General features: G+C 38.1%; 1 protein-coding gene across 2 annotated transcripts in view; it reads left to right on the plus strand.

The window, feature by feature from the left end:
* Positions 1 to 19,905, plus strand: part of LOC124613787 (F-box only protein 21-like) — a 107,602-nt gene extending 87,697 nt beyond the window's left edge. For both annotated transcript variants that reach the window (XM_047142512.1, XM_047142520.1), the window contains 2 exons: positions 12,176 to 12,398; positions 17,730 to 19,905. In XM_047142512.1, coding sequence (XP_046998468.1) covers positions 12,176 to 12,398; positions 17,730 to 17,923 — 417 coding nt within the window. In that variant the 3' untranslated portion in view covers positions 17,924 to 19,905. The remainder of the gene's footprint in view (positions 1 to 12,175; positions 12,399 to 17,729) is intronic.
* The last annotated feature ends 227 nt before the right edge of the window (positions 19,906 to 20,132 follow it).

Below are 20,132 nucleotides of genomic sequence, written 5' to 3' on the forward strand. Positions count from 1 at the left end.
TATTTAGAACATGAGCAATTGTGGGGGTGTGTCAGTGGTGAAGTACAGGATGGAACTAAAATTTGTACAGCAAGAGCCAAAATTATACTCTCTGTTCATCCGTTTATATATGTTCACTTGCAAGATACATCTACAGCAAAAGGAGCGTGGGACAAGCTAAAGAAAGTCTACGAAGATTCTGGTCTCTTCAGAAGGGTAGGGTTATTAAAAATGTTACTGTCAACCAGACTGGAGAATTGTTTGTCAGTAGAATATGTGTCAAAGATAATTTCCACGTCACAAAAATTAAATGGCTTGAATTTTGAAGTTAAAGAGCAATGGATTGGGTGAATTCTGCTTGCAGGATTACCAGACGAATATAAGTCTATGGTTATGAGCATAGAAAATTCAAATGTGCCGATCAGAGGAGACTCCATTAAAATAAATTACTACAAGAAATAAACGATGAAGCTTGTAATAAACAATCGATTAGTGATGCTGCTCTGCGAATCGACAAGGAAAAAAGCGATGTAATACTCAGAAAGGGTCCCAGGTGCTATTATTGCAACAAGTGCAGGCATCTGGATAAAAACTGTTGCAGCAAGAAGAAAAACAATGAAAAATCTTCGACCAAGACAGCCAGATACCAGACATTTCTCACAACAGTAGCTGCAGGTAGATATACACAGACAGAATGGTACGCAGACTCGGGCACATCAGCGCATGAGTCTAAATGTCCTTGTAATGAAAGTAGTGTTGAAGCATTGACAGGCTCACGAGTTTTAATAGCAAATAAGGAAAACTCACCCCTAAAAAGTGTAGGATCTTCATTTGTAGATGTTCTTACTGGTAACAAGAAAGCTAGAATCAAAGTAGAGGATATTCTATATTAACCTCAGCTAAGCACAAATCTACTGTCTGTCAGTAAAATAGTAGAAAAAGGTCATTCAATTTTATTTGACAAACAAGGTTGTCATATTTACGATGCATGGTTGCTAATGCGTCATTAGCAAATGGAATGTACCGACTAGACCAACCATATGATCGAATTTTTGAGGCAAAATCCATATTGCAGGCAAATAGTGCAGACTTGTGGCATAAAAGGCTAGGTCATCTACATTCTGAAGCTATGGATGCACTTTGTAAAGGCCTGGCTAGTGGAATTTCATACAAGGGAGCAGTAAATACACCCTGTGCAATTTGCTTAGAGGGAAAACAAACAGGACCACCTTTTCCACAATGTAGCTCAAGAGTCAGAAATTCTCGAGGTAGTTCACTCAGATTTGTGTGGGCCGATGGAAACTAGATCAGTTGGAAGAGCCAAATACTTCCTCACTCTAATGTATGATTATTCTAGGAAAGTATTTGTATATTTCCTCAGAAATAAAAATAAAGTAGCACAACCGATACGAGACTTCAAAAATTTAGTAGAAAGCAAACTGGAAAAATGATCTGCTCTCTATGCACCAATAATCGTACAGAATATGCAAATGATAATCTGATAAAATTTTTCAGAAAGGAAGGAATCCAACATCAGACTACAGCGCCATATACACCAGAACAAAACAGAGTACCGAGCGAGGTGGCGCAGTGGTTAGCACACTGGACTCGCCTTCGGGAGGACGACGGTTCAATCCCGTCTCCGGCCATCCTGATTTAGGTTTTCCGTGATTTCCCTAAATCGTTTCAGGCAAATGCCGGGATGATTCCTTTGAAAGGGCACGGCCGATTTCCTTCCCAATCCTTCCCTAACCCGAGCTTGCGCTCCGTCTCTAATGACCTCGTTGTCGACGGGGCGTTAAACACTACCCACCACCACCACCAAAGCAGAGTGGCTGAGTGTTACAACCGTTCAACAGTAGAAAAAGCAAGATGCCTGCTCTTTGAAGAAAATTTGCCAAATAAATTCTGGGCAGAAGCAGTCTCCACTGCAGTTTATTTAATTAAGAGGTCCTCGACTGATGCGCTAAAGAACAAGACCCCTGAGAAAGATTGGACAAACAAGAAGCCGAATAGTAAGCGTCTTAGAATATTTGGAAGTAAGGCATATGCTCACATTCCAAGAGCCAACAGAGGAAAATGGACAAAAGAAGTGTTGAATGTATTTTAGAAGGATACTGTGAAGATTCAAAAGCATACAGACTTTTTGAACCTAACTGTCAGAGAATCATAAAAACGAGAGATCTGATTTTTGATGAAGATACTTCAAAACAGTGTAAAGAGGGAACTGAAAGAGGAAAAAGCAAGATGAAGTAACTGCAACTGAATTAGAAGAAATTGAACCTGAACCTGAGAGTGTAACATCAAGTAGTAGTTCAGTGAATACTAGCAGCAATGACGAAACAAGTCCAGACAATCCAATAAATGATAATGAGCAACTGCAGCAAATACGAAGGTCATCAAGAATTCCAAAACCAGAGAAACTGCATGACTTTGAAAACTTATCAGTCTAAACAGTCAACTGACTGCAATCCTTTGACATTGGAAGAAGCGATGATGTCAGACAATACTGAAAACTGGCTGAAGACAATACAAGAGGAGTTACAATCTCACAAAGAGAACCACACATGGAATCTGCTGATTTACCTACAGATAAAAAGCCATTAAAAGCAAAATGGGTATTTAAAAGAAACAAAGATATGAAAGGTCTCATTGTATGCTCTAAAGCACGGCTAGCGATAAAAGGTTGTGCTCAGAAGCGAGGCCTGGACTATGATGAAACATATGTGCCAGTCATAAATATAACTCATTAAGATATTTATTTGCTATGGCTGCTAAATATGATCTTGACATTGATCACTTAGATGTTGTCACAGCTCTCTTACAAGTTGGACTTACATGAAAAGATTTATGTGAAAGTTCCAGAAGTAGATCCAGTTACAAAGGCAGTGAAAGATAATGGTGTAAAAAGACTGAAAAAGGCAGTATATGGATTGAAACAAGGTGTTCGCTGATGGAACATGAAATTAGATGGCACACTATTGAATCTAAACTTCAAAAGGTCAACAGCTGATCCTTGGGTTTATTATAAAAATCAAGGTTCAGACATTTTAATAGTTGCTGTTTATGTGGATGATATGTTCATTTTTAGTAACAATTCACAAGACAGATGCTTTTAAAAACAAATTCAGAGAAAAATTTAAGCTGAAAGATCTTGGTGAAGTTACAAACTGTTTAGGCATCCGAATTACTAGGAACTGCAAAGAAGGTTATTTGTGGATGAATCAGACACACGATATGGAACAAATTCTCTACAGATTAAATATGAAAGATTGTAACCCAATATGTACAACACTGGACAGTAATCAGATGCTCACTCATGATGTGTGTCCGAAAACAGAACAAGAGCAAGAAGCTATAAATAGATAGTTTAATGTATGTACAATTAGGAACAAGGCCGGACCTAGCCTTTCCAATAGGAATTGTTAGCTGTTTTTGTAATAATCCAGGCATACTGCACTGGCAAGCAGTCAAAAGAGTCTTCAGATATCTAAAAGGTACTAAAGATATGAAACTTCTGTTTTATAAATCAGAGGACTGCCGCATAGTAGGTTACTGTGATGCAGATTGGGCCAGAGATTCTGAAGACAGGAAGTCAACAACTGGATATCTCTTTAAATCTCAGGAGCAGTGATATCTTGGCAGTGTAAGAAACAGCCAACAGTGGTCTTATCTACATCTGAGGCAGGATATATGGCTCTGACCTCAGCATGTCAAGAGGCTCTATGGCTTCAAAGACTATGCAATGAAGTATCACCAGATCCCAAAAAAGACCCCGTCAAACTATCATGTGACAACAGGGCAGCAATTGACCTGTTTGAGACTAGCGGCTATAAGAGTCGAACCAGGCATAATTCTAGTGGGGATGTGGGATTTTAGAATCTACGCCTCCGTGCTGTGTGAATATCTTTTGTTTTGCTATGGCCAATTACGGACGCTGTGTTTTATTTTATTCTATGTATTGAGCTTTATGTGTATAACTCGTGTAGCTTACTGAATGTATCAATAAATTGTTCCAATCAGAAACTGTCCATAAATTACTCTGCTAACAAAGTGGTACCTTTAATGTAAGGAAAAGAAAGGAACGGTTGAGCCCAAACAAAGCAGCAACTCCCTGTACAAAGACATGCACGCATGTACAACAGATAATGTTATGTATCTGGCACAACAGTGACAATATGCTGTACTAAGAATTGCTTCTCTGAGGTGTAACTGTGACTGCTGAAATTTAGTGTCAACAACTGAAATGTCTTGTAGATGCAATCCAAGAACAACCACCAGGAGGACTGTGCAAAGTGGTGCTACTCCACGATAATGCCTGCCTGCATTCTAATAGACTGGCAAAAAAACACTTTACAGAAGTTGGGCTGCGGTGTAATTCCATGCCCAATTTACTCACTTGATCTTGAGCCCTCAGATTTTCATCTTTTCCGCTCTATCAAACAAGTTTCAAGGAACTTTGTTTCTGGATGAAAATGTGCTCTGAACATGGCTTGATGAGTTCTTTGCCTGAAACCAAAGTGATTTCCACAGTTGCAGAATTGAGAAGTTACCCCAGTATCAGCAGACTGTTGTAAATAGTGAAGGAGAATATATTGATGATGACTGTTAAGTCTCTTTTATTGGTTCTACTGTGTTTATTAAACCAATAGAAAATGCTACAAACTTATTCACCAACCTAATAGTTTTGTCATTTAATCATTTGGTACTTGCAACTGCGCTCACATCTGTTCTAAAATAGCAGAGGTCTGTATGATCAGTGTTTTACACACACATTCTTTTGTCATAACATCATTGTATTCTGTGAACAGGAAGCAATATTGTGCTTAAATATAACTATTTCAAATGTGACAAACAAAATCCAACATGAAAGCCACAAGGTTAAGTAGAGTTAGGTAAATGTTCAAAGAGTAAAAAACTGAATTTATGATTGAACTGATAGAAGCCTTTATTTTATGTATTTGAAATGGCCTATAAATGTGAAAATAATGAGCTTGTCCATAAAATAATTTTCTCCACAGCAAGTTACTGGCATCAGAAATTTATTTAAAACAAACCCATAGATAGAAGCTTGAATATCATACTTAATTGCAAACATTTGAATCCAAAGTGTGTCCCTCTTAAACCTCAGAGAAATAGGTTGAAGGTATATGTAGGAAATATGATGGGAGGATCAGTTTTCAGAATTTAAGATCTGAGAATGAGTACCTGCATGGAAAGAAAGATTACAACAATGGTGGCATTAATATGTGGGGAGTAAAACATAGATATTGGCCACCATAAACAGAGTGTTAGTGAGAAAATGTGGTTGGGAAACAGTGCCAGAGAAAGATTTGTATGAAAAGGTGGGGATGGGGTTGTCACACCTAAACCTACTGTGAACAGAAGTAAGGGGGAGATTAGTTGTAGGGAACAAAGTGATGTAAGCTTGTAAGTGTTGTACTTACATTGTCTGATGCCTGAAAAGGGACTAGAAGCAAGAGATAGTAGGGAGACTGAGAGGATAATGGGTATCAAAACATAGTTACTTTGTTTTCATAATATTGGAATTCTTAAGTGCAACTAGCTTGTACACAATCAGACATTACAAACAAAAATGTAAAAATAGTTTTGCAAGACCTTTAATTGAAGGGCTTTAAATACAGGGGTTTGACAAAACTATGGAAACACTGCAAGAAATGCATGCTAGAACACACATGCAGTTGCTGATGAAGCGTGCAAGTTGTGTTGTTGTATTTAATCATGAACGATACCTGTGAAATGTCCTCAATACGTTGCAAGTGTCAGTCATTGTCAGAACAGCGTTCTATGTAGTTGTGAGTGCATTATGTCAGGGCTAAGCAAATTAAAATGTACCAGTTTGCTTTTGTTCTACAATATTACTTTTATTGTAAACCAGTTTTTGGCTTACAAGGCCATCCTCAGACATTTGTAGAACAAAAGCAAACTGGTGCTTTTCATTTATTATAATGTTGTTCTACCAAGAACCGACGGAAGATTCTGTTAATATGAAATTCAAATGTGGGGAAATTGTTGGTGCTTGTATGGTGAGTGCTTCTGTAACCAAGGCAGCCAAAATGTTTCATGTATTAAGAGGCACCGTATTGAAGATTTATACCATGTACAGGAAAATTGGAAAAATGTCTTCCAATAAGTGACAGATGGCTATTTAAGGGGATTGTGGCGAAAAATAAGGGGGGAATACAACTGTAAAAGTCACTGCAGAACTAAGTCTCACTCAAAAACCCTCTCGGCACCAAAGCGACATGAAGGGAACTCTACCAGTCGGGAATTACAGTGTGAGCTGGAATTTCAAATCCACCCGGACTAATGCATATGCACATATGTGGAAAACGTGGTGCCAAACCAAATGCTGGACCATGGAGCAGTGGCAGAAAGTCATTTGAGGAATGAATCTTGTTTCATACTGATTTGAAATTCTGTCAAGAGTGTAGAGCATTAGATGGAACATGGCGGAGGTTCGGTGACGATTGGTGCATCGTATTTGTGCAGGGTTGTATTGCTGCCAAGTATTATGTGACCATTTTGGTTGATTAGGTCCATCCCATTGTATAATGCTTCTTCCCCATTGGTGATGCTGTGTTCTAAAATGACAGGGCACCTGTTCACAAACTTGCACCATCCAGAACCGATTTTTGTGAGCACAAGGATGAAATGTTGTCCTCTAGTCACTACTGTTACCAGATCTCAGTATTGTTGAGCCTTTGTGATCTGCTTTGGAGAGAAGGGTGTATGGTAGCTATCAGCCTCTACTACCATTTGTACCTGAACTTCCCACTACTTTGCAGGAAGAATGGCATACGATTCCCTTGAAAGTCATACAGGACCCGTGTTTATCATTCTGAGATAACTTCTAGTTGTTTTGAATGCCATTGGTTTTCCTGCACCATATTAGGCATGGTAATGTGTCTTGTTCTTGGTAGTTTACATATTTTTGCCGAGCCCCGTAGTTAACTCCGAAGTCGTCTCTGCAACTAAAAGTTACAGATGGTTCTGGTGATACCAACCTAGTTTATAGTTGGCTTATTGGTTCAGTACAGTTTTGTAAAGAAATTGTGATGAAATCAAATTAAACGATATAAGGGAAAAAAGAAGACATTTTACCTGAATCTGTAAGCTGTTCGCCTTGTGTTACATTTTGTGGATTCCCCCTCCGCAGTTCTAACAGAATACTGTAACAAATGGTGCTTCTCATTTGTTCCACCTCTTACTATTGAGGCAAACTTCACATATTAAAAAAACAAAATAAAGTAAAAAACCATATATTTCATTCCAATTCAAGGTGGAGACAAACTAATCAGCGGGGCAATTTATCATTTCTATTTTATGAGAAATCTGTTAGTTTGAAGCTATTACAAGTTGTTGGTAGTGTTCAAGTGCCTGGGTACTGCAAAATCAAAAACAGAAAAAGAACCTCTCGGATAAAAGCTACTTCATTTCACCAGTGTTGGCCACACATGCTGCAGCAACTTTCATGCATTAGTCCTTATTTGTATTTCTTGTGATAAAACTTGTTTATAGTAAATACGATAGAGTGCTGAACTACTACGAGTTCTGTGTCTTGGAAAATAATTATTCTGAGAATATTACATTTGGTTTCCATACTTCCTTCCACTTTCAATGTATAAAAGATTATTGTTCAGAAAAAAGGTCCTATAATATAATACAAAGCTCTCATGTAGCCTCATAATCTCATTGACATTAATCATTGCAGCCCTTATCTCGTGGTCGTGCGGTAGCGTTCTCGCTTCCCACGCCCGGGTTCCCGGGTTCGATTCCCGGCGGGGTCAGGGATTTTCTCTGCCTCGTGATGGCTGGGTGTTGTGTGCTGTCCTTAGGTTAGTTAGGTTTAAGTAGTTCTAAGTTCTAGGGGACTGATGACCATAGATGTTAAGTCCCATAGTGCTCAGAGCCATTAATCATTGCAGAAGCACAACTCCAGTAACTCTGCATTTAAAGCTTTGTACTAACTAAAAGGGGGGATTTCTTTATATTATCTTCAGGCAGTAACTGTGCTTGGTTCTTGTGACAAGTATTTCTGCACACATTTTTAATTATTTAATTTATGTTCCATTTTTATGCCATATCTTTAGTCTTGACTTGGTCCATTACTTTCTGTGCTATACATCACTGTCAGCTGTAATTTTTGAAGCTATTTGTGGTTGTATAATTGCTAATGCTTCTTCCAAGTAAATTTTCTCACAAAATTTTGGTTTTTACCTGCACAAATTGCAGAAACAATATTTTGATAATAAAAAACTGCAACATTGACTAATCTCATGTTACATGGACAACAGTTAAGAAATACGATGCCATGTCAGTGTGATCCTCTCTAGATCTCCTACCATTAGTTTCTGTGAGTTGCAGATCTATCTGCCGTTAACGTGTCATCAAATCACAACCAGTAGTGCATTTTAAAAACACTAACTTTTTCTAAGTAGATTGATTTATTGACAATATTATAAGGTGTGCAACCTTGCTTCCGCTGTTTGCCGATAGGTGGAGACAACGGTAAGTAGCGGTCAAAAGAAACAGATCGCAGATGTCAGGCAGTTAGCTTGGACCTCGGTCAATATAACCTCATTCAAACATTAGGTGATTTGTGTCTGCATGATAAAGTTGTTCTTGATTGAAAATGTCAGTTTACAAGCTTTCAAGTATGTATGGTAAGGATGCTATTAGTGAAAGAACTTGTTGTGAGTGGTTTCAACGCTTATAGAACGTTAAAAATGACCGTTGTAGACTGGCATAGTGGTGGAAGACAGATGTTTTTGAAGATGCAGTATTGGAGACATTGCTGAGTGAAGACGTGGGTCAAACTCAAGAAGAATTGGCACGATTAGTGGGAGTGACACAGTAAGCCATTTCAAAATGTCTCAAGGCTATGGGCATGATTCAGAAAGAAGGAACTTGGGTCCCTTGTGAGTTGAAACCAAGAGACGTTGAACAGCGTTTGCATGTCTGTGAACAGTTGCGTCAGAGGCAAAAAACGGAAGGGATTTCTGCATCGTATTGTGACAGAGGTTAAAAAATGGGTTCATTACGATAACCCTAAATGCAAAAAATCATGGGGATATCCCGACCATGCTTCCACGTCGATGGCCAAACCAAATATTTGCGGCTCAAAGATCATGCTCTGCATTTGGTGGGACCAGCTCAGTGTTGTGTACTATGAGGATTTAAATCAAAGTGAAACTATCACAGGTTCTCGTTATCGAATGCAATTAATGCATTTGAGTAGAGCATTAAAAGACAAATGGCTGCCATACAGCGAGAGGTACGATAGTGGTTTTGCAGCACAACAGTGCATGACCCCACATTGTTAAAGATGTCAAAATGTACTTGGAAACGTTAAAATGGGAAGTCCTACCTTACCCCTGTATTCTCCAGACATTGGTCCCTCTGAGTATCACCTGTTTAGATCAACGGCACATGGCCTGGCTGACCGACACTTCCGATCTCATAAAGTCACAAATTGTATCGATTCGTGGATCGCTTCAAGAGATGAAAAATTTCTTCGACACGGGATTCGTACCCTGCCCGAAAAGATGGGAGAAAGTAGTGGCCAGCAATGGAAAATACTTTGAATGATACATGTGTAACCAATTTGTTTCATTAAAGCCTCAAATGTTGGGGAAAAAACGGCGGAAGCAAAGTTGTACACCTTGTATGGAAAGTATAGTTCCTACTCACCATATAGCGAAGATACTGAGTCACAGATAGGAACAATGTAAAGACTGTTAGACAAGGCTTTTGGCCAAATGCCTTCATCAGAATAGCGCGTGCGCGCGCGCGTGCCCACACACACACACACACACACACACACACACACACACACACACACACATACATATGTTCATAGCAAGACTGATTATTTAGATTCAGTTTGGAGGAAAAAAGGAGAGAGGTGAAGATGAAGAGGCAGAAAGGGAGGGGGAGGGAAGGGAGAGGAGATGAAAAAAGGGGAGAGAGGGAGAGAGAGAGAGAGAGAGAGAGAGAGAGAGAGAGAGAGAGAGAGAGAGACTGACCATATCAGAGGTGGGGGGGGGGGGGGGGAGTCAGAAGAAGGTGGTGCACAGTCTGAACGGAGGGGAAGAAATGTGTGGTGGGAGTGAGAATCCAAATGGCCCACATAGTGACAGTTATTGTGGTCATTTGTGTTATGGTGAGCTACATGTTCGGCAACTGGATGGCTAAGTTTGTGGTTTGCCACAGTTTCGCCTCGGTCAGTCATGCAAATAGACAGTTCAGGTACTTGTAATACCCAGACAAACTGCTATACATAACAAAGCTGCTTTCACATGTGGCCCTGCCTTTTATTGGGCAGGAAATGCCTGTGACTGAACTGTGGTGGGAGGTATCGGGTGGATGTGCAGGACAAGTCTTGCACCTGGGCTGACCGCAAGGGAACGCCCCATGGGGTGCAGAATTGGAAATAGGATGAGATAGGGATGGACAAAATCGTTCTGTAGGTTGGCTAGGTGACAGAACACTACATTGGGGATGTGGAAAGTAGATCCCTCATCTCGGGGCAAGATGAGAAGCAGTTGTAGCCGTTGTGGAGGATGTGGTTGAGCTTTTCAAGGCTAGAGAGATACTGGGTAATCAGAAGAGTACTGGTCAGTGGCTGGTTAGCAGTTTTACTGTTATCAGAGGAAGCAGATGACATGGGAGATCTGTTTATGGATGAGCTGGATAGGATATTGTGATTCAGTAAAGGTCCTGATAATGCTGTCAGTATAATTGGATAACTCTTCTTGTCCACTGCAGATATGTTGTCCATGGATGGTGAGGCTGTAAGGAAGAGACTTCCAGAAGTGGAATGGATGACAGTTGTCAGAGTGGAGGTACAATTGGTGGTTTGTGTACCTTGATATGGACAGACTTACTTAAGGAGCCATCTGAGAGTTGGAGATAGACATCTAGGAAGGTGGCTCGTTGAGTTGAGAAGGATCAGGTGAAGTGCAGTTTCGGAGTAGGTGCTGAGGTTTATGGAGGTTTCCCTGCCACGAGTTTAGATTTCGAAAATATCATAATTGAATCTGAATCAGACCAGAAGTTTCAGGTATTGACTGGATAGGAAGAATAAGTTGGCATAGGATGGTGTCATTAGTTGTATTTTTGATGTTTCTCGTCTGTGGACTTCATTTTATTCATTTCTTCCTGTTTCTGTTCATTAATTCAGTGGTTGTAACACGGAATGGTTTTAAGTATTATATTTGTATTCAAGGAGAAAAGTAAAAAAATCATAAACTAGCATTACTGTATTAGGTCAGGAACCCACCACTTCTGAATTATTTCAGACGAATGCCTTACGCAAGGATGTAGCTGTTGTCAATTGCTATCCTTGGCCATCTAATGCTTCAGCTCCGTATCTGTTCATGTGTTGACCTCACTACCAACATTATGCTAAATCCAGTCAAAAATAGGCCAGAACACTTTTGTTAAACAAGTTTTGATGCTTAATGTGTGTGGCAGTGTTGTTTGTTAAAAATATTGCTGGCAACAGTTAAGCGTAAAATTTTTTCATACGATTGTCAGTTTTCCTGTGCATTTGTGTATCAAGTAGTGCTGTTTCTATCGTTGGTTGGTTGTGAAGAGGGGAACAAACAGCAAGGTCATTGGTCTCATTGGATTAAGGAAGTATGGGGAAGGTAGTCGGCCATGCCCTTTCAGAGGAACCGTCCTGGCATTGGCCAAAAGCGGTTTAGGGAAATCACGAAAAACCTAAATCACGATGGCCAGACACAGGTTTTAACCATTGTTCTACTAGGTGCGAGTCCAGTCTGCTAACCACTTTGCCACCTCAGCGTTTCTATCATTGAGTCAGCCCTTATGTAGCCCCTCCTACATAGTCTTCAAGATGTGTATGTAGAGTGTCACATTTTTGTTCTCAAATTCTAGTGAGTGTACCATTTTAATCATAAGCATTTGTGGAACTTGACAGTGAACACATAAACAAAAGTCTGTAAATATAATAATTTGTTTAACAAGCACATAAATCATCATTTTGTTCACATGTGGGCCATAATGTCAGTGCAACTTTTCTTTAGATACTAAGAACAATCAAGGGTTGGTCTTTCCCATACTCATTGTTACTAATACTTAGAAGCTTTCATTTGCTAATATAATTGATGTTCACATGAGATTTGTTATTTGATGATTTGGTTTTCAGATTGAACCAAAATTACGTGACCCCACTGTACAATTTGCCGTTGGAATGATCATGAAGCATCGACTCTTCAACTACAGATGTGTAATCTATGGATGGGACCTGTTATGTATGGAATCAAAGGAGTGGATTACGCAGATGGGTGTTGATAACCTCAGCAAAAAAGCAGATCAACCATTTTATAATGTTCTTGTAGAGGATGGATCAACAAGATATGCAGCCCAAGGTAAGACATCTTGAAACAGCAAATTTATCTGTTAATAAGAGAATTTTATAAGGTATAGTCCATATCAATTCAGGCAAGCTAGGAAAAATAATACCTTCATAGCCTCAGATGTTATTGAATTCAGCATGTGTTAAAATGAAGGACTAAGTAAGGAGCACTCCCCCCCCCCCCCCCCCCTCCAAAAAAAAAAAAAAAAAAAAAAAAAAAAAATATCTGCTCAGAGATACTGCTCCGAAGATCACACTGCGCATACTGTTTTGAAGATGTGAATAGTGGAAAAAAATTTAAAATGCTGTGTCTCTGGAACAGTTCTAGATATTTTGTTGGTTTTTTATTTGAAAGATAATTGCTTTATGATTACAAAGAAATCCTCAATTTGGACTCGCATGCCACTTTTTATAATTTATGGAAAATTTTTTTCAAAAATGCCAATCCCACATTATCACATAATGGGGTCATAAAAATCAAAACCTAGCCTTATTTAACATAATTTTAGTTTTGAAAGATGAGTAAGGCGCTCGTTTTTCAATCATTTTAAATGGTTCCAAGATGTATGTGAAAGGTCCAAAGACTTAAATGTTTCAGTTTATACAACCTCTGTGATCTCTGTTTTGTACTGAAATTAGCCAGTCATTGAATTAAAAATGTGGTCCTCTGCTTCAATATCTTCCTTTGATATAGAATGATGCCTTCCTGTTCAACCAATAAGAACTGGAGCACTTACAATTTTCAAAACATTGTTAACAGGAAGTGAGCACTGATGACATTGTTGCTGTCCTTCAGCTGGAAAACTATATCCAGCAGTTGGTCCATGTTCAACATAAAGTTCACTACAATTTTGCTTAACTCATAACTGATGTCTGTAATCTCTGCAATCCATCAGTCAGAGTCATACACACACGTTACAAACATCCCTTTTTCAGGTTGTGAATCTGAATATTATCCTGCTATTTCTGAGGTGTTGGCCAAATGCTCTTGCTCTTTAAAGTGCATGCAGTATGAATCTGTCCATCACTTTGAGTCCAAAAATGTGTCTTCTGAATTTCTTCCACAGGGATAATTTGTTTGGACCATTCTTCTTTTTTCTGCTCACAAAATTCTTTGATTTCCCCTTTGGATGAACAAATGAGGGCTGGGGATGTGTAAGATTTCATGACTCTCGTAAAATCCCGAACATTCTGAATTGCAGCTGTATTTGGTCTGGAAAGTTTGTTTTGTAGCATGGTGCTTCAGCAGGCCGCCTCCACTATCACGAGGCCCCTTCCCGTGACCAGTAGCACTTATACCCATTTGGCGCAGGCGACTTAATTCAAACATCTGGCAATGAGTTTTAAAATGCCTAGGCGCACCATCAGAAAGAACGATTATCTTCTCTGCCCCTGTTTGCAGTTCAAGGATTTTGTGCATTGCTAGCAAAGCACACGCTGAATCATGTACTTTGTCATCACTTATAACTGCAACACTTGTGGTCTTGTTTTGAAAGTATGTCACTCCTGTAAAAATTGAAACGTGGTCTCCAATGATACCTTTGTTCTCAGCAAAATCACAGTGAAGCAGTAAACATAGTTCTTCAGCTTGTACACACTCTTTCACTTCTGCAATGTGTTGCTGTTGCAATTTCTTCAGATGCTGGTGTGTTATTGCTTTCACTGACAATTTACCAAGTTTGCCAATGAAACTGTCAAAGGCAACAGTTTTTTTTTTTTTTTAAATTAGTTTATTTTCCTCCTATGTCTCGTGTAATTTTTGCTATGTCTTCCAGGCCAAATGTCTGTAAAGACAGTCCTTCCTTTCCAGGGCAGTCACCACATTCTTGAAACTACAATTCTTTCACTTTACATCACAGGCTACTAATTACTTCACACACCTGATCAAGGTGTCATATGTCACGTGCTCCAGGAAGTTCTTCCAAGTTACCACATAAAGTTCAAAATTCGTGCTGTACACACATAAACAGACACCTCTAGGTGGGCACAGAGCTACCCACTTAGGTTGTAGTGCATATAGTTTTGATCTTTCAATATGTGAAGTTGTATAGGTGCTCCTATAAACTGCTAGAGTTTCTTTAATAGTGTGAGTCGTGTACCTCTTCACTTTCACAACTCCAGCTATGACTGTTATAGTATCCTTCTTGTTGACACTCTGGCAAGAACAGTTCCATTTATCTTCCAGATAAAGTGACAGCAGTTTTTGAATCTGATCTGCTTCTACAGGATGACCATAATAGGGATCTGGTCTTTCAAAGACTCCTTTTACAGACCATACATTTCTTGATATGTCTACCATGTACTTTGATACTGATGGAACGTAGTTCAAAATTATTTTCTTTGAAAAAGTCTCTGGAATAAAAGTTAAAACTTGCAGCTTTTCACTGTAGGATGCACAATATTCAAGAGTGCTTTGGTTCATTTTCTTCTGAAGATAGAATTTCTACTTTGAAGAGTGTGGTCAGTTTTGCTGTAGTGTATTCATCCATAGCTTTAGTAATTTCTCTGCGCATTCTTGATGCATAGAGCTTACGACTCAACTTCACTGACCATGGTTTCTTAACAGGACTAACACCTACCTCTGTAGTTCACTGGCTCAGGGTATTTAATTCTTCCTCTATTGATGCAGAATCTGAACCACAGGAGGCTTCATCTTGTTCAAATACCATCATTGTTGTTGTTCTGCCAAAACATGTAGAACACAAAAAGTCATAATCGGAAACATCTCCATCTCGGGGCAGGAATTTTTTTTGGAGAAAACAAAAAATGTGTGTTTCTTATTACTCCTTAATTTGAACATATGCTAAATTCAATAACATCAGATACTATGAAGGTAACATCCCCTTCCCCCGCCTAAAGTGGTACGGATTATGCCATAAGGTGTTTCAATATATGTTAGTTGTTCTTGTTGTTGTTTTTGTTGTTGGTTAAGTATTTGTAACCTTAGATTGAAATGGTTGCTTACTGAAAATGCCACCCTCTGTCAACAATGACAAAATTGAATGTTTGTGATATGGCAACCCAAATTGACATTTGTACTTCTTAACAAATATGTTGCTTTGAAAAATTTTTGTGAAAGAGAATATTTAGCCACTCTCTTCCAAAAATTTTATTTGCAGTAAGGTAGACTGTTTTACATCAAATTAGTTTATTGAGGACTTTGAGGGAAATGCTCCTGAATTTTGTAGAATACAATCCACAGTATTTTGGAGAAATGTTGACACCTCTGGAGTGTGATCCCATGGTGAGAATGAGTTATGTCAATTTTTGAATATTGTAAATTCCATCCATTGACATATTCAGTTTACAGTAAAAATCAAAAAGGAGAGCTGCCTTCTGTTCTAGGGTGTTTTGGTTCTATGTAAAGATGATGGACCTTGGAACATACAGTTTTCACAAGTACGCTGATAAGGTCTTGTGTTTACATGCAAATAACAGCAGCCTCTCCCACCAGATGACGGCTGTTTTTAAAACTTTGGTTCATAGGGCATATAGCATTACTCACAAGAACACTCTACAGTTTGAGTTTTTACACTTGGAAGAGTTTTATAAGCATATGGGTACACTCAACAGATACGCAAGGCACGATAGCTAAAACCTAAGGTGGATGAAAGGATCGAGGAAGACATAGTTCAGATGATTAAATCCGTGGCTTTCCTACCATACTTTGGAAGTGAGTTAACAAAAATAGCTCAGATTCTCACCAATTATGAAGATAATTCATTTGCCCTCCACTGAAGACAGCTGGACTTCGGGACTGTGACAAAGAGACCAAATGCTATGTTTTACAAAGTTACCTTTAAGTGTGGCCTTTCTGACATCAGGCAACTGATGTGTATAGTTCATGAGATGCAACGAACACCAGCTCTTACAATGCAACAGATTGGTAGTAAGAGAGCAATACATTGGCACTGACCACTCTAAGCTGTGAGAGTTGGGGTTGCGTGTGCAACCTGACAATAAAGGATAGTACTCTATTTGCATGTGCTGGATAAACAAACATCGACACATTTTAAACAAGACAGAAGTGTGTGTGTGTGTGTGTGTGTGTGTGTGTGTGTGTGTGTGTGTGTGTGGTCATCTGTTGTTGACAAAGGTCTTGTTGGCCGAAAACTTATTCCGTGAGAGTCTTTTTGTTGTGCCTATCTGTGACTCAGCATCTCCACTATATGGTTAGTAGCAACTTTCCTTTCCGTAATATTGTTAAATTTCATCCGGGATTTTCCATTGTTTGAATTAACAGAGATAGCGTTTTCACCCTGGACAAAGCCTGAAATGTGGCAATGCCTTTGATCAACCCACAAATATGTTGCTACAGTGCAACGCCTATTGATGCATTAATATTCCAGTGTGGATGGAATATCTAACCACTGATTCAGTTAATACAAAGCTCTTTGCCACCAAGCATCACCTCTGGACTTTGTGTATTCTGTGGCTACAAGATTAATGACATGGCTCTTACATTTAAAGTATGGAACTGATTGCTGTATCTTCAGTTCACCAGCTCAGTCAGAAGATAGCCAAAAGGTATATAGCTGAAATATCAGTTGAAGAATGTTGTTTTGGCTGCACATCTGAAATTTGATGGATTAGTCAATACCTCCACAAAAATATGAAGACACACAAAAATTGTGTGTTAGTTTGCTGTTTGTCTTGAGTGAAGGTTACTTCTCTAGCTTTTTGTTTATTGTCAACGAACATCATTGCCACCTGTGTGAGAAGAGAAACAAATCATTGAATTTTCATATGTGAAACAAGAATTTAAAAAATAAAAATGCAGAGATAACACTTAAATCAAAATATTGGTTGGTGGTGGTAAGTGGTATTAGTACTTCATTAAATAAAATGTAATTAATTGAAATACTGTTGTTAATTTTACCGTAAGTAAGCCCAAGGGTGGTGTTACAAAAGGCACCCTGACAATAAAGAATAGCACTTGATTTGTATATGCTGGATAAGCACATTTCAAATGAGGCAGAAGTGTGTGTAATGAAAAACATTTATGTACAATATTATTCTTACAACTTCTGTCAGTTATTAGCGCACTTAGTTTTGGCTATTGGCAATTTTTTGAACCGGTCTTACATATAAACTATTGCTGTATGCAATGTTAACTCATCCCTCCCTTTCCTCACTTCCTTCTTTAAGCAGCCTCAAAATTAGATTGCTTAATAGTTGAATGAAGAAAATAATAAATTAATATTGAAGTACATTTTCATTGCAAATTTTCTTGTACATTCTAAACCACTCACTTTTATATTGAGCAGCTTTATACTTGAAATGTTAATTTTTAGAGAGTTACGTTATTAGTCTCCAAATTTTCATGTAATGATTCCCTTTACAGAAAATCTTGAGATCTGTATGGAGCCAGCCTACATTCCCCACTCAGAAGTTGGCCGGTACTTCGATCGTTTTTGTGTGACATACTTCCAACCAAACACAGAGAAGGAAGAGGAATATCCACAAGATTCGGAGGTCCGCATGCGTTTGTTGAGGGAAGTGGGTATTCCCTGCTTGGAGCAGGCACGTGAAATGTGAGAGAACAAAATTCTGCAATAGTACAATTGTCACAAACTCACACTCTATTTATTATGCAGAAGTCAGTTGTAAGGATTTTCAACTGAATTGGATTTTTTGATCACAAGATTGGTGATTTTAAGAGTGTGCAACCAAATGAAGTTATATGCACTGTGCAATAAAGTCAGCTTTTCATACTTAGATTATAGTAAGTACTGCTTTGTGACTGGTCATCTAAATGTGAAAATGAATATACTATTGAAAATGTTAAAAGTTATGCCTCTTAGAAAATCTACTTCCAGATTTCAGAATTTGATTAGTGGTACACAGAAATTGGAAGATGGCTCTAGGCACGTTCCCTCATTCTTTCATCTTGTCCCTGCTTCTTCGTTAAATGCAAAAATAGCATATCCATATCAATATTTATACACAACAAGGGTTTAGTCATCTAAATGCTGAAGTACTTGTCTTAAATTTCATAAATATATTCTCCTCTTATTTAATGTTTATCTTTGTGTATTAATTATTCATGTGAGAATATCTCCAGTGCTGTTTATTTGCCAAAATCATCTATTACAATTCATTAAAAATGGTTTTCTTAATTGGTGGTATAATTATTAAACGAGCTATTCCTGGCAGCATAATTTCATTTCACTATTCTATGAAGACTTCCACAATGTTTAAAAGTGGAACAGAAGTGTTTGTCCTTCAATAATGTTCTTTTCCTCTTTGCAAATTGTGTGGTATGTGAATGGAACACTGTATTGATTGCAAAATATCTGTGAAGTTTATTGCTCAAGGGCTTTCATGATGTGATACATGAAGACACCATTTGTCAAAATCAAATTTCAAAAACAAAGATTTCCTTGTAATATATTCTAATAGAAAAACATGTACAGAGAACTTCATGTAATGAAGTGAAACAGAAGTCTGGAAAAAGCCAGGAAATACTGCATTGTTATGGTTTAGTACTGCTATGGAACCGGGTAAAACAGCAGTGTGTGTGTTTGTGTGTTGCTAAAGATTTCCATTTTGTTTTGAAATTTAAATGGTGTTGCTTAATATATTACTAGCTTTTTCTTGTGAAATATTAAACAGTAAATAAAGCTTGTTTTGGTATAAGTTAAAAGGAATTGGGTAGAAATGAAGGACCTGATTCCACTGAATACCTCATAGTTGCTTGGATAACTGTAAATATTATTGTATAACTTTATTAGCTGACTGGTTTGTGTTTGAGAAGTTATGAATGCACAGGACAGATATTTTCATTTTGTCAGTTATATTAACTAATTACACTGAAGATGTGGCATTGAAGCCAAACTTAACTAAGAGGCCATAGTTATTTAATGTTAAATTTATGGTTGCCAGAATTTATAAATAATGCAACAGTGATTACTTTGTGTGATTATTTTGATAATAGTCAGTGCTCAAGTACAGACTATCATGTTCACATAGCACACCTGTTTAAATTCTGCGTGTATCTATCTAGGGTAAATAACAATTTACATTCTGGAAATCTTAATAGATCAAAGAAATTTTAATACCATTAAGTGATTCAGTATAGTTGTTGCTGATGTTAAATTTGTTTCTTTCTTTGTGTGTTAAAAAGCTGCTTGCTCATGATTATGCACCACATGGAACATGGTGGCTCACTTATTATCAAGACTCACTGAATGGCAGCATTTAATTTTTGTTAGTTACACTACTTTGGTTCCTTAAAAAAAGACTGAAAGATTGTGCGGAAATTCAACTATAGGGAAGAAATTTACAGAAGTTTTGTTAATGTACAAAAAAATATTATGGCTCTGTACATGTGTATGCAATTTATGAACTTCCTCTGCAATTTTCTGTTGTCTGAAATAATGTAACTGGTTAAACAAGCAGATCATTCATATCTTTGAAATAATGGAATTTTATTACAATTGTTATAAAGTTATTGATGTATGGGAGTTACTACATGTAAGTGTACAAAATAAAACCAGTAATAAATTTGTCATTACAAATGGAGTGCATATTATTCTTTCAAAATATAACAGTACATACAAACTTAATATTGGAAGCATGTATGTCCGCAGCTCGTGGTCGTGCAGTAACGTTCTCGCTTCCCACGCCCGGGTTCCCGGGTTCGATTCCCGGCGGGGTCAGGGATTTTCTCTGCCTCGTGATGACTGGGTGTTGTGTGATGTCCTTAGGTTAGTTAGGTTTAAGTAGTTCTAAGTTCTAGGGGACT

Source organism: Schistocerca americana, chromosome 1 (assembly GCF_021461395.2).
Source record: "Schistocerca americana isolate TAMUIC-IGC-003095 chromosome 1, iqSchAmer2.1, whole genome shotgun sequence".
Taxonomy (NCBI): Eukaryota; Metazoa; Arthropoda; class Insecta; order Orthoptera; family Acrididae; genus Schistocerca; species Schistocerca americana.